General features: G+C 35.3%; 1 protein-coding gene across 7 annotated transcripts in view; it reads right to left on the bottom strand.

Moving 5' to 3' along the window:
* VPS13B (vacuolar protein sorting 13 homolog B) overlaps positions 1 to 15,969 on the bottom strand; it is a 761,111-nt gene that overhangs the window by 652,764 nt on the left and 92,378 nt on the right. For all 7 annotated transcript variants that reach the window (XM_012762009.3, XM_012762013.2, XM_012762010.3 and 4 more), the window contains 4 exons: positions 12,016 to 12,111; positions 11,431 to 11,553; positions 10,820 to 10,957; positions 9,773 to 9,860 (listed from right to left, as the gene is read on the bottom strand). In XM_012762009.3, the coding sequence (XP_012617463.2) occupies positions 9,773 to 9,860; positions 10,820 to 10,957; positions 11,431 to 11,553; positions 12,016 to 12,111 (445 nt within the window). The remainder of the gene's footprint in view (positions 1 to 9,772; positions 9,861 to 10,819; positions 10,958 to 11,430; positions 11,554 to 12,015; positions 12,112 to 15,969) is intronic.

The following is a 15,969-nucleotide window of genomic DNA, read 5'->3' on the forward strand; positions in this document are numbered from 1 at the left end:
AAAACAAAAATATCGAAATGATTGATGAAGAATTTCAAATATGGATTATAAGGAAGCTAAAGGAAATACAAGAAAAACAGAAACCAAACAAAAAAGAAACCACAAAAAAATATATACAGGAATTGAATGAAAAGTTAACTAAAGAAATCAAATTATTTCAAAAAAATCAAACAATTTCTGGAAACAAAAATTTCATTCAAGGAAATTCAAACAAAGTGGAAAGCCTTAAGAGTATACTAGATCAGGCAAAAGAAAGAATCTCAGAGCTTGAATAACCCACCTATGAATTAAACAAGTCAGCAAAAAACAAAGGAGAGAAATAAGAGGAATGAACAAAGCATACAAGAAATATGAGATTATGTAAAGAGGCTTAACATAAGAATCCTACCCATACATGAGGGTGAAGAAGAAAATACACAAGGGTTGGAAAACCTATTTGAGGAAAATTCCCCTGGTCTTGCTAGAAACTTAAATATCCAGATACAAGCAGTTTGACAGACTCCTAGGAGATTCATCCCAAAGAGGCAATGACCACAAAACATATTCATCAGATTGGCCAAAGTTAACAAAAAGAAGGAACGAACTCCTATGAGCCATAAGGCAAAAACATCAGGTAACTTACAAAGGAAAACCCATCAGACTAATGGCAGACTTCTCAATTGAGACCTTATAAGCCAGAAGGGATTAGGGCCCCTTTCTCAGTCTTCTAAAACAGAATGATGGCCAGCCTAGATTTTTGTATCCTGAAAACCTGAGTTTCCTATATGATGAAGAAATAAAGACTTTCTCAGACAAACACTGAGGGAATCTGTCAAGAACAGACATGTCCTGCAGGAAGTACTCAGACCTGCATTATACATAGAACAGCACAATACATAACCACCAATGTAAAATCAACCAAAGCTAAAGCTCAGAGCCCATATACCATAATGGCTTAAGAGTTAAACCAAAGCAATAAAGTTCTACTCAACAAGACGAACAGAAACCCACTGCACTTATCAATTCTTTCAATAAATATGAACACCTTGAATTCCCCACTCAAGAAACACAGGCAGGCTGGATAGATTTAAAAAAAAAATACAAGTATCTGCTATCTTTAGGAAATGCATATAACCCAAAAGAACTCCTTCAGACTCAAGATGAAGAAATGTAAAACAGTATTCCATAAATGGGAACCAAAAGAAAGCTGGTGTAGTCAATCCCTTATCAGATAACACAGACTTCAACAATACAAAGAAAGACAAAGATTGTCATATAATGATAAAGGGAACAATTCAACAAGAGGACATAACAATTCTAAATAGCTATGTACCTAACACAGGTGCACCCAGAAGCATAAAGCAAATTGTACTAGATCTAAACAAAGTGATAAACAGCAATATCATAACAGCCAGGGATTTCAACACTCCACTGACAGAACTGGACAGATACTCAAATCAGAAAACAAATAAAGAAACACTGGCCTTAAATGCACCTCTAGAACAAATGGGGCTACCTGATATTTACAGAACATTCCACGCAAAAGCTACTGAATATATGTTCTTCTCATCAGCGCATGGGATATTCCCCAAGATTGATAACATGTTAGGCTACAAAATGTGTCTAAATAAATTTTAAAAAAACAAATTATATTATGTATATTCTCAGACCACAATGGAATAAAATTAGAAATCAATTCCAACAGAAACACACAACTCTACACAAAGCCATCAAAATTAAACAACCCGCTGCTGAATGATACTCACGTAAAGGAGGAAATTAAGATGGAAATAAAAAGAGTTCTCAAACCAAATGACAAAGGGGATACAAGTTATAAAAATCTGTGAGATTTGGCAAAAGCAGTCATAACAGGAAAATTCATAGCCTTAAATGCCTACATCAAAAAGAGAGAAAAATCACAAATCAACAATCTAATGAATCGTATCAAGGAATTAGAAAAGAGCAAACCAATTCCAATCACAGCAGAAGAATTCTGAAGTAAGGTCAGAGCAGAACTAAATGAAATTAATAACAAAAGAATTATACAGAAGATTAATGAAACAAAAAGTTGGTTCTTTGAAAAGATGAACAAAATTGATGGATTTCTTGCTAAATTAACCAAAAACAGAATAGAAAGGATTCTAATAAGCTCATTCAGAAATTGAAGAGGAGATATTACAACTGATACCACAGAAATACAAAATATCTATGCACATAATACTATAAAAATCTCCATGCACATAAACTTGAAAATGTTGAGGAAATGGACAAGTTCTTAGAAAGACACAACCTCCCTAGGCTCAATCAGGAAGAAATAGAACTCCAGAACAGACCAATAATGAGTAACAAAATTGAAGCAGCAATAAAAAATCTTCTAACAAAAAAAGTCCCAGACCAGATAGTTTCAACCCAAATTCTACCAGACCTACAAAGAAGAATTGATACTCATACTGTAGAAATTATTTCATAACATTGATAAGGAAGAATCCTCCCCAACATGTTCTATGAGGCCACCACAACCTTGATACCAAAGCCAGAAAAGGACACAATAAAAATGAAAACTACAGAGCAATATCAATATAGATGCAAAAAATCTCAATAAAATCCTAGCAAACTGAATACAGTTGCACACCAAAAAAATAATACTCCACAAGAAAGTGGGCTTCATCCCAAGTATGCAAGAATGGTCTAAAATACATAAATCCATAAATGTGATTGACAACATAAACAAAAGCAAAAACAAACACCATACGATCACATTAATAGATGCAGAAAAACCAGGTGAAAAAATTCAGGACACTTTATAATAATTCTTAAGAAAATAGGCAAAAATGGCACATATCTCAATATTATAAAACCCATATATGACAAACCCACAGCCAACATCATACTAAACAGAGAAAAATTAAAAGAATCCCCGTTTACAACTGGAACCAGACAGAGTTGTCCACTCTTACCACTTCTGTTCAACATAGTGCTAGAAATCCTAGCTAGAACAATCAGGCACAAGAAGAAACTCCAAAGTATCCAAATGGGGAAAGAAGATGTCAAACTATCCCTCTTTGCTGACAAAATGATCTTATATCTAGAAAACCACAAAGATTCTGCCAAGAGACTCCTAGAATTGATAAATAAATTCATCAAAGTCTCAGGTTACAAAATCAATGTACCCAAATCAGTAGCATTTCTGTACATTAACAGTGGAGATTCTCAAGCTGAGAATCAAATCAAAGACACAATAGCAATAAGAAAATAAAATACCTAGGAATATATTTAACAAAGGAGATGAAAGACCACTACAAGGAGAACTACAAATCACTTAAGAAGGAAATTGCAGAGGAGGCAAATGGAAAAACATATAATGCTTATGGATTGGCAAAATCAACATTGTTAAAATGTCTATACTACCTAAAGTGCACAGATTCAATGCAATCCCCATGAAAATACCATCATTTTTCACAGATTTAGAAAAATTAATTCTCTGCTTCATATGGAACCAGAAAAGCTCCAAAATAGCCAATGCAACCTTATGCAGTAAGAACAAATTGGGAGGCATCACTTTACCAGATTTCAAACTATACTACAAGGCTGTAGTAAACCAAAACAGCAATGTACTGGCATAAAAACAAAGATATAGATTAACGGAACAGAACAGAAAATCCAGATATAAAACCATCCTCCTGTTGTCATCTGATCTTTGACAAAGCAGACAATAACATACACTGGAGAAAAGAATCCCTAATTCAATAAAGGGTGCTGGGAAAGTTGGATAGCCACATGTACACAATTGAAACAGATTCCATACCTCTCACTACTCACAAAAATTAACTCAGGATTGAGAACTGACTTAAACCTATGGCATGAAACCATAAGAATTCTAAAAGAAAATGTTGGAAAAACTCTTACAGACATTGGTCTAGGGAAAGAATTTATAAAGAAAATCTCAAAGGCAATCAAAGCAACAATAAAAATTAATAAATGGGACTTGATTAAATTAAAAAGCTTCTGCACAGCTGAGGAAGCAATCAATAGAACGAATAGACAACATACAGAAAGGTAGAAAATATTTGCATGCTATACATCCAATAAAGGGCTAATAACCAGAACCTACAAAGAACTCAAACAAGTCAGCAAGAAAACATGAAACCACCCCCCAAAAAGTGGGTAAAAGACATGAACAGAAGCTTTTCAAAAGAAGATAGACCAATGATAGACTAATGGCCAATAAACACATGAAAAAATGCTTAATGTCACTAATCATCAGGGAAATGCAAATCAAAACCACAATGAGATATTACCTTATCCCAGTTAGAATGGCCTTTATTTAAAAGTCCAAAAACAAAAGATGTCGATGTGGATACAGAGAGAAAGGAACTCTTATACACTGTTGGTGGGAATGCAAATTAGTACAACCTCCATGGAAAGTAGTTTGGACATACCTCAAAAAACTAAAAATAGACCTACTGTTTGATCCAGCAATCCCCTATGAGGTATTTATGCAAAGGGGGGGAAAAAAGCCATTTTATCAAAAAGACACTGTACTAGAATGTATACTACAGCACAATTCACAATCACAACGATATGGTATCAACCCAAGTACCCATCAATTCTTGAGGGAGCTAATAAAATGTAATATATTTATACCACGGAGTACTATTCAGCCATAAAGAAAAAATTGGTGAACTAATACCTTTTGTAACAATCTGGATGGAACACCATTTTCCTTAATGAAGTATTGTAAGAATAGGGAAAAAAAAAACCCACATGTACTATTAAAGTGGAACTAATCAATCGACACTCGTGCACATATCAAAGTAAAACTCAACAGAAATCTAGTATGTGGGAAGGGGGAAGACTGTACAAAAGCAATTCATGTAACCAGAACATTTGTAACCCCATAATATTCTGAAATAAAAAGTTTAAAAAATAAATATATAAAGATATCATGCTACTCTTCCCAGTTCATAAATACTAAAAATTTTACAAATTTCTTGTTTCAAGTAATCTAAGAAACAAATTCCAACAGAGTAGTTATGAATGAAGGCTGGTTAGACTGGTTGGGTTCAAATTCCCCATACTATGTGTGTGATCTTGGTCAGGATGCTTAGCCTATATAGGGCTGGCTGTTTTCCTCATCTGTAAAATGAGGATACTGTTATTTACCTTATAGGGTTACTATGAGAATTACATAAGCTAATACATGTAAAACACTTAGAGCCTTGAATTTAAAAACAATAAATATTAGCTATTATTGAAACCATCTTAATCATGATATATTGTAAGTAAATATACATTCACAATGAGAAACATAAACATATAGTTAACTAAAAGGAAGCAAGGAATAAACACATTATTGAGTGAATAACACATTTTTGAAGTATATGTGGCATTCACAAGTTATTTAACAGTGGAATTTTATTACTTTCTCAAAAGAAAAAAATAAATCAGCTTGCACAATTAAGAAAGAAGATGAATGAATAAGTGGCAAACCAAAAACAAGAAATCCGACAAATCTCAGCATAGCAGTCTCCAGTGAAGGAGGAACAGTGTGATAGAAAAGAAACACATAGGAGGCTTATCAGATACTAGCAATGTCCTATTTCTTGCAGTGTGTGGAGAATAAACAGGCGCTAATTTTTATTATTCTTTGCTATTCAGTACATAAATGTATAGAACTTTTCAGTATGTATCTTACATTCCAACATTTTGTTTAAAAAGAAAAGCTAAAGAATAAGATACCTAAAACATCATATCCTATCACAGAAGTGGAAAACATGAAAAATTCAAAAGTTCACAAACTACCAGCTTCTTAGTAAGAAACACACAGACAATCTACCAAATATAAATCATGTTTCTATCTTTTAAAAGATCATGTAAAACGTCATGTTTCTATCTTTTAAAAACTGCAAGATAGTTTTAAAAACTATCTTGCTCTTACTCTGTAAACTTATATCTTGCTCTTGCTCTGTAAGCCTACCTTGCCCTTCCTCGATAAACTTCATTTCACACTTGCCTTAGTTTTTGGTGTGTCTGGTCATTCTTCGGCCAAGAGCACACCAAGAACAAAGATTATCAACCACCCCAAACCCAGATATTTTGGTGCGTGACTTGGATCACTCTGTCTAGAACTTCTGAGCTTGAGTCTCAGGCTCAAGAAAAAGAGCGGAGGAAGGCGGCTAGGCACACCCAGTTAATGGCAGCATTGGAGCCCACATTCAGGCCAACAGCCAAAGCCCTGACCAAAGGAAGGGATCTCCAGTGCCACATCTGCCGAGGGTAAGGGCACTGGGCCAAAAACTGCCCCCCAAAGGACAGGCTGCCCAAGGCTCCTTGCCATCAGTGCCATCAAACAGGTCACTGGAGTACACTCTGTCCTATGGGATCATCCCAGAAGGGGAGTTGGTCCCCAAACTGGATCATGTTACAGCAATGAAGGAAACAGTTCCCGTCAGCCACGACAGATAACCATCACTGGACAGGAGCCAAGGGTAGCCCTCCTGGTGGCAACTTTTCCTTGCAGGACTGAAAATGATGACGTTTTCCAAAGACTTCTGGAGGACATCATACCTCATTTTGGCCTTCTCCAGTCCTTTGCTTCAAAGGCCCCAGGGATACCCACTTGGATCCATCATTCTCAGGTGAAGCAAGAGAAGGAACAAAACTAAACTCATCTGGCCCCCATGGACAAGGACTCTAAAACCAGAGGCAAATACTCCTGTACTCCCTTGGAGAACCTCTGATACTTGTTCAAGCAGACTTCTCCTACTGTGTCTCCTTCAGATAAGTAGTACAAACCGTTTACTCATGGGTGAGACACCTCTTACTCTGGCAAACCAAACTGCACATACCATTAAGGCTCAACCAAACTTGATGCATATACCTGTTCACTCCCTCTTGTTAACAAATCAGGACAGGTTCAAGATAACACCAATGCCATCTACAGTCTACTTCCAATCTCCAGACACTAGCCAAGACCTCTAGGCCCTGGTGGACGTCTTTGGTAATTTCCTCGGTCACTCCATTACTATTTTGCATCTTGGGAATTATAATATCAGAACAATCCTTATAAATATTCTAACTAAATTGATTTCATCCTGCCTATAGGCCACAGAGCTACAAATAGTACTACATTCTCTACCAGCTTCAGTGCCTACCTCCTCACAGCTACAACTACAACCATCTACTGAGGATATATACCAAAGTCCCCTAGAGAAACTCCCAGAGAACTGCAAGAGGCCACCCATGCTAATAGGAATCACTGACACGCTCAGCATGAAGTAGCCAGAAGAGTCGATGCCCCTACCCAACGAGTTGGCCCTCTATAATAGAGAGTGGGGAAACGTTAGGAAAAGAGCAAGGGACCTCTGAGACTTTCCAAGGGAACCAAAGTGGGTGCCTTGCCTTGGTGCTGCCTTTAGCAAGTGCCCCATCTGGGAAGAAGGATGAGGGCAGCCTCCAGGCAGCCCCCATCTAGTTGCTGCCCCACCTTAATCCTGCCCCTAGGAGGAATGCCTTACAATCTGTAAAAACATGCAGGAAATCCCCAGAGCACAGGCTAGGCACCCCAGGCACAATAAGATTTGGAAAGTGGCCTAGAGTAACCTAAAGCTAATTATCATTTCATTAACTGTCCATCAAAGTGGTTCCATGGTGACAACTGAATCACAGAGTGAGCCCAATCCAGACACTATAAAACAAGACCCCAGACCATAATCAGAGCCCTTTTGTTAAGACAGAGGGGTCCCTTCGAACATATCTTGCTCTTACTCTGTAAACCTATCTCTTGCTCTTGCTCTGTAAACCCATCTTGTCCTTCCTCAATACACGTCATTTCACGCTTTAAAAAAAAAAATGTGCAGGAGAAGCATATATACAAAGAAATTTCAGTGCTAGGGTTCATTCACTTGAAAGGTGACTCTACCTCCTCCCAAGACATTAACTCAATAGCACATGCATAACATATTATCCTAAACAAGAGAAAACCTATAAGCTTACAACTGGACACTACAACACTGTAAGCTGCAAAGCTCTTAGAATACAGACTTCTCAGTCACACTTTCACGTATCTATTTGGCTAAGGAACATTTACACTTTAATGTCCACAGGTACCTCAAAACTCATCTTTTCCTCCAAAATTTTTTTCTTCTTATCACCAGCCTATTTAACAGTTATTACTATCTACCAGGTAACTCAAGACCAGAATCTGGTAAACCATTTAAATTTTATTTTTAAATAGAACAATGAGAAGCCTGTGATGATTTTAAGTAGAGGAAGGAAATCAATCTGATTGCAGTATGGATTACAAGGGAGCCAAAATGGAAGCAAGAAGACTGGTAATGTTAATAAAGCTAATTTAAATAGGAGATGATGGTAGATTGGATGACAGTGATAACAGTAAAGTTGACAAGAAATGGATGGATTCCACATAAATTCTGAAGGTAATATTTGACAAAATGTGATGATGTATCTCATGTTAAAAGAGAAGGAAAGAGTGTGTCATGATGAATACCAGGTTTCTGGCTTAAACAACTATAAAAGATGACAGTACAATATTCCAAGAAGAGAATACTGAAAATAGAGGAGAAACAGAGGCAGCGAGTGGTCATGGGGATACTGATAATTCAATTTTGGACATATTTTGTTTTGAGGTATCTGTGAGACAGAGAAATGAAAATGTAAAGTGTGCATTGCATATTTAATTCTGAACCTTCAGGAAGTTTGGGCTAGAAATACAAACATGGGCAACAACAACATATAGAAGGTACTTAAATCCATGGAAAAGAATGAGATTACATCAAGATAGAGTTTACACAAAGAAATTAGGGAATGACCAATGAGAACGCCAACATTTAGAAACCACTGCAAAAGAAGCGGTGAGAAAATTACTTCTCTTTCCTTCTCTCTTCATAAAAGAAAGAAAAAAAACTTACTTGAAGATCAACTTCTCTGTGAAGTCTTCAACTCCCAAACAAAAGTTGTCATTTTCCCACCTACACCTTTTTTAGTTCTCTAGTTATACTACTGCTCTTAACATGCTACCTTATAATGATTTACTAAATGCCTAGCTCAACACTATATATTGCCTCCTTGAGAAATGCTTTGGTCTTTTTTGCATTCACTGAACCTAACATGTCATCTAGCACATAGAAATCACTTTTTGAAATATGAAAAATTAACAAAAAAAATATGAACCTATTTTTACTACCTGAAAAGGTAGTATATATTAAAAAGTAAAATAAATACAACATTGCACATTGGTATGCATATAAAATATCAAATTATGAATTTTTTTTAAAATATCATCTATTTCCTAACAAAATAAAATAGAAAACATAATAATAAAGTACATAATAAAATAATACAGCCTATATATCTATAGTCTCTGGAGGATTTTTTTCTACTTTTCTACTTGATACAACAAACTCTTTTTAAGAAAAAGATGTATAAAATATTCAAAATATATTTAATACATAAAAGGAATGTTTATTCTTTTTGACAACTTAATATAATATGAAATGTGATATATCAAAATTTAAATATTTGGTACATATAAGAACTAATTGTATTTGGTTATGCAAAATATCTTCAATCAGTTGTACAAAGAAAGGATTAAAAATAGCAAATATCTAAAACTCTAACATGACATTAAGATTAAACCATTCCCCAAAGTACTAGGAGGTAAATAATATTATATTATTTACAGAGTACAGCCAACCAAAGATCAACTGATTCTGAAGAAGCCTTTGTTTCAACTGTTCAAGGAAAAGCAAACACAAAGCAAAGAAGCCAATACCTTTGCCACTGGTGTTCTCCATTGTATAGAGGTAATCCATGTAAAAAGCCCCAAACCTTTGCATTCCAGCAATTTCAGTGTATGTCTCCTGCCAACAAAGCAATGTAAACAGAACAAACATTGCATAAAAGAAACATCCAAGTTAAAACCTGATAGGTCAGACACATATCCTTACACAGAATGTATATTAACAAAAAGGATTACCAAAACAAAGGAACAGAGGTTGTCCAAAGAGTTTACTTCTAAGAATTGTAATGCTACCTCTCCCACAGACCATACAAAAAGACATCCATAATTTTACTAGACATTTTGACCACTTTACTAATAATGTCTAGTTAATAAATACCTATAATGTAGGAGATAATATATTCCTGACCTTTATCGCTATCACAAAACCGTCCAATGATGTAAACTGTCAATAGAGTTAATCCTTAAATACTTCAGTACATTTATATGAAATAGTTCAAATGCTAAAAATGTTTTATAAATACAGATTTTATAAATTTATAAATTTAATGCAGGTCAACATTAAATTCTTCTAACTATGAAAGTAAAAATGAAATGGTTAAAAATGTAAATTATTTATTCTATTGCACTGATCTACAGATAACTTTTTTGAATTTAACTTATTTCATAAATATACTACTATCCCATAAATATATTAATATAATCCTACATGAGAAATTCAAACAATACTAAAAAGTATACACAATAAAAAGCTAAACTCCTCATTTCTTCCCATATATCCCACACTCTAAAACTAAGAAAAAATTAACAGAGCTAATTTGACATGTTTCCTCCATGACTATTTCAAAAGTAGGGCATGGAAAAACAAAATATGGCTACAGAATACATAAAAGTAAAGACCTCTGTGCATTCCTCAAACTTTTCTAGTTGTGCAAGCTAGACAAATATATTCTAAATGTTTCAAAAAACAATCAGCATTCAGAAGACATCATTTGAGAAGAAAGAGGCAATCACAAGTATTCACACAATGTGTCCAATTAAACACAGCCCAGAATTGGGCTCAAATATATATTCTCTGACCTTATGATGAGCTGTATCCAGTATAAATTCTGCACGAGTACCATTATTTTCTGGGCTTCGGTAATCAAACAATGAATTTGTAAGGTACGTCAAACCTTTTGTACTCAAGTTTTCACCACAGATGAAGAAACAGGCTTCCTGAAAACAAAAGCCAAAATTTATGAACAGCAGGAAAAATCATTAGACTGTTAAAGAAAGTAAAACCTTGATTTTACAACACCCCTTTACTAGTCAATAGAAATCACTAAAACTTGAGGTCCTATAAAAAGATAAGGAATGCTATCTCCATTTTCATTGCCTATTTTGGCAAAGAACATTTTAACAAACCAAAAAGGAACTCCAAGTAGCTCCCATAAACAAAAAGAAGAAACATATATGAATTAGAAAGTAGTTGGAACTATTTTCCAGGTGTTAAGTGCTACCAACTTTCTAGATTCCCCTGAGCTCTATAATTTCTTGCAGGGGAAATGCAGGAGGAAATAGTAAAGCTTCTCTCTGAAGCCAGAGATATATGTAGTCTAACAGATTTTACATAGTTAAACACTTCAATAAGCACTTCATTATCCCTGCATCCTATCCAAAAAGGGGAAAAATGGGAGATTTTGACTTACGGCTTCACTTCTATTCATATTCTCTTCAAAATCTTTAACACCCATAATTCCTTTAAGGCACATGGCTCTGCAACCTACAAATCCAATCTGGCAATCAAAGAAAGGCTCTCCCATCATAAGGGCCTGTAAGAGGAAAAGAAACATTAGAACTAAGAACTTGAATAAAAATGTTAGAGGCTTTCTTGTATAATTTCTAAATTAGTCAAACATCTTCAGGGTTATGGCCTTTCCAAATTTATTCTCCTTAGAGCAAAAACTCTTAAAATAAGAAACATGTTACTTGTCTCTCTATCCTCAAACCTATATTTCATAAACATTAATGTATACATACATATCCACACATACTCATAAGCACATACAAGTTAAATGAAAAAAATGAAAGAATGAATTAATGTTGCACATTACTATAAAATCTTTGCTTAAGGAATAATTATTTTAACTGCTACCACTGAATATTGGGATAGAAATATAAAACTATAAACATAAATGCTTTCAAATATACTACTTATGATAAAAAAACTATATTTATAAAATATTAACTTAACCAAAGATTTTAAAAATATATGTTCAATGTTAAAAGATTACCTCCACTGTAGTTCCTTCTTGTTCCCAACACAATATTTCTTTAGATTTTACTTTCTGTGGGCTATAATAACTACTCTCAGCTTGCATTTCTGTGAGCTAAGAAATATAAAAATATTAAATAAATCAAAATCAGTATTAAACGGCAATAAACCAACATTACTATGATGAATTGATGAAAACAAGCCAACTTTAAGATTCAGGAAATTTAATTATTAAGTAGGAAAACAGGTGCAACAAAAACAGCTGTAACAGATTATCCATGGTATAAAATAAAGGTTCAATATGCTAGTCTAAACTTAGAGAAAATGCAAAATGCAAAACCACTTTTTTAACTCCCTCTTAATATTGTTTTAAAAAGTAAAAAGTGCAGTAACAGTCCTATATTCATAAACCGTTCATATATTCTGCCAAAAATTTGCATCTTATAACCTCAATTCATTTTATATTCACTAATATATTCAATATGTTTCATTTCAATCATTTCGAAGACTTCTCACTATTTCTAATAAAAAAGAAAGTTGTGAAGAAATGCAAATAGATTGAGCAAAACTCTAGTTCCTGTAAGAAAGGTATAATCACCAATATTTATTTTCAAAGTATTTCTCCTACTCTTATAGCCTAATTCAGTCATTGAACAAATACTTATTTGACTGTCAGCTAGATAACATAGCTCATTTTATTCCACTTTGCTTTACTGCAGTTTGCAGATCTTGCTTTTTGTTCTTTTTTTTACAAAGTGAAGGTCTGTAGAAATCCTGCATTAATCTACCAGCACATTTGCCTAACAACACATGCTAACTTCATGTCTCTGGGTCACATTTTAGTATTTCTCATAGTATCTCAAAATTTTACATTACTGTTATAACTATTGTGGTGATTGGTGAACAGTAACCTTTGATGTTACTATTTAAATTATTTTGAGGCACCATGGACCAAACCTATATATGATAGAGAACTTAATTGATAAAGGTGTGTTCTGAATGCTCCAACATTTATGGCCATTCCCCTGTCTCTCTGCCTTCTCCTGTGACCTCCCTATTCCCTGAGACACAAGAATACTGAACTTAGGCCAATTAATAATGCCATATGGGGTTATTTTTTTTTTTTTTTTTTTTGAGACAGAGTCTCGCTTTGTTGCCCAGGCTAGAGTGAATGCCGTGGCGTCAGCCTAGCTCACAGCAACCTCAAACTCCTGGGCTCCAGTGATCCTTCTGCCTCAGCCTCCCGGGTAGCTGGGATTACAGGCATGCACCACCATGCCCGGCTAATTTTTTTTTATATATATATCAGTTGGCCAATTAATTTCTTTCTATTTATAGTAGAGACGGGGTCTCGCTCTTGCTCAGGCTGGTTTTGAACTCCTGACCTTGAGCAATCCGCCCGCCTCGGCCTCCCAAGAGCTAGGATTACAGGCGTGAGCCACAGCGCCCGGCCTTGGGGTTATTAATGATCTCAAAGTCACATGGTCTCTAAGTATTCAAGTGAAAGGAAGAGTTGCACATCTCACTTTAAATCAAAAGCTAGAAATAATTAAGCTTAGTGAGAAAGGCATGTCAAAAGCTGAGATACACCAAAAGTTAGGCCTCTGTGCCAAACAGCTAGCCAAGTTGTGAATGCAAAGGAAAAGCTCTTGAAGGAAATTAAAAGCGTTACTTTACTAAACACAGGAATGATAAGAATGCAAAACAGCCTTATTGCTAGTATAAAGTTTTACTGGTCTGAATAAAAGATCAAATCAGCCACAACATCCCCTGAAATACAGAGCTACGCCCTAACTATCTTCAATTCTATAAAGGCTGACAGAGGCCAGAAATCTGGAGAAAAAAAGATTGAAGCTAAGAGAGTGGTTGGTTCATGAGGTTTAACGGAAGATGTTGTCTCCATAATATACAAGTACAAAATGAGGCAGCAAATGCTGATGTAGAATCTGCAGCAAGTTATCCAGAAGATCTGGCTGAGATCACTGATGAAGATGGCTACACTAAACAGATTTTCAATGTAGAACAAAAAAACCTTCCATTGTAAAAAGATGCCATCTAGCCCTTTCATAGCTAGAGAGGAGAAGTCAACGCCTAGCTGGCTTCAAAGCTTCAAAGGACAGGCTGACTCTCTTGTTTAGGGTTAATGCAGCTGGTGACTTTAAATGTAAGCCAAAGCTCATTTACCATTCTGAAAATCCTAGGGCCCTTAAGAATTATGCTATATCTACTCTGCCTGTGCTCTAGAAATGGGAACAACAAAGCCTGGATGACAGCACATCTGTTTACAGCATGATTTACTGAATACTGTAAGCCCACTGTGGAGACCTACTGCTCAGAAAAGAAGATTCTGTTCAAAATATCAGTGCTCACTGACAATGCACCTGGACACCCAAGAGCTCTGATGGAGATATACAAGGAAATGAATGTTACTGTCATGCCTGTTACACACGTTCAGACTGAAGCCCATGGATCAAGGAGTAATTTTGACTTTCAAGTCTTATTATTCTAAATAAATATATTCCATAAGGCTATAGCTATCATAGTGATTCCCTTGATGAATCTGGGCAAAGTAAATTGAAAACCTTCTGGAAAGGATTCACCATTCTAGAGGCCATTTAAAAATCTGTGCTTCATGGGAGGAGGTAAAAATATCCATATTAACAGCAATTTGGAAGAAGTTGATTCTAACCCTCATAGATGACTTTGAGGGGATCAAGTAACTGCAGATGTAAAGGAAATAGCACAGAACTAAAATTAGAGCCTAGGCCGGGCGCGGTGGCTCACACCTGTAATCCTAGCACTCTGGGAGGCCTAGGCAGGCGGATTGCTCGAGGTCAGGAGTTCAAAACCAGCCTGAGCAAGAGCGAGACCCATCTCTACTATAAATAGAAAGAAATTAATTGGCCAACTAATATATATAGAAAAAAATTAGCCGGGCATGGTGGTGCATGCCTGTAATCCCAGCTACTTGGGAGGCTGAGGCAGCAGGATTGCTTGAGCCCAGGAGATTGAGGTTGCTGTGAGCTAGGCTGACGCCACGGCACTCACTCTAGCCTGGGCAACAAAGTGAGACTCTGCCTCAAAAAAAAAAAAAATAGAGGTAGAGCCTAAGGATATGACTGAATTGCTGCAAACTGTGCATTAAAACTTGAATGGATGAGGAATTACTTCTTATGGACGAGCAAGGAAAGTGGTTTCTTAAGATGGATTCTAGTCCTGGTGAAGATACTATGAACACTGTTGAAAGGACAATAAAGGATTTAGAATATTCCATAAACTTAGTTGATGAAGCAGCAGTAGGGTTTGAGAAGACTAACATCAATTTTGATAGAAGTTCAACTGGGTAAAATGCTATCAAATAGTACCCCATGCTATAGAGAAATCTTTTGTAGGAAAAAAGAGGCAATTGGTGAGTCTAACTTCATTGTTGTCTTATTTTAAGAGATTACCACAGCTACCCCAGCCTTCAGTAACCACCACCCTGATCAGCCATGTGCCATCTACATTGACGAGACCAAATCCTCCATCAACAAAAAGATTATGACTTGCTAAAGATGATTGTTAGCATTTTTTTTAGAAATAAAGTACTTTTTAATCAAGGTATATATATTTTGTAGACATAATGTTATTGTATACTTAACAGACTACAAGATAGTGTAAACATAATTTTTATATCTACTGGGAAACAAAAATGTGGATGACTCACTTTATTATAATATTTGTTTTACTACAGTGGTCTGGAAATGAACCCACAATATCTCCAAGATATGCCTATATTGATCTAGATACTGACACAAGAAAAAAAAATTCTTGCTCTCCTGACGTTTATATTATTTATATATTTCAAACATTAACTAATATAAATTATCTTAAAAGGCATTATCCTAAATGCAATGTGGTATCCTAGTTTGGATCATGGTACAGAAAAAAGATATAAGAAAATTCAATTACAGTTTAAAATTTAATACTAATG

The sequence above is a fragment of the Microcebus murinus genome, chromosome 7 (assembly GCF_040939455.1).
Source record: "Microcebus murinus isolate Inina chromosome 7, M.murinus_Inina_mat1.0, whole genome shotgun sequence".
NCBI classification, from domain to species: domain Eukaryota; kingdom Metazoa; phylum Chordata; class Mammalia; order Primates; family Cheirogaleidae; genus Microcebus; species Microcebus murinus.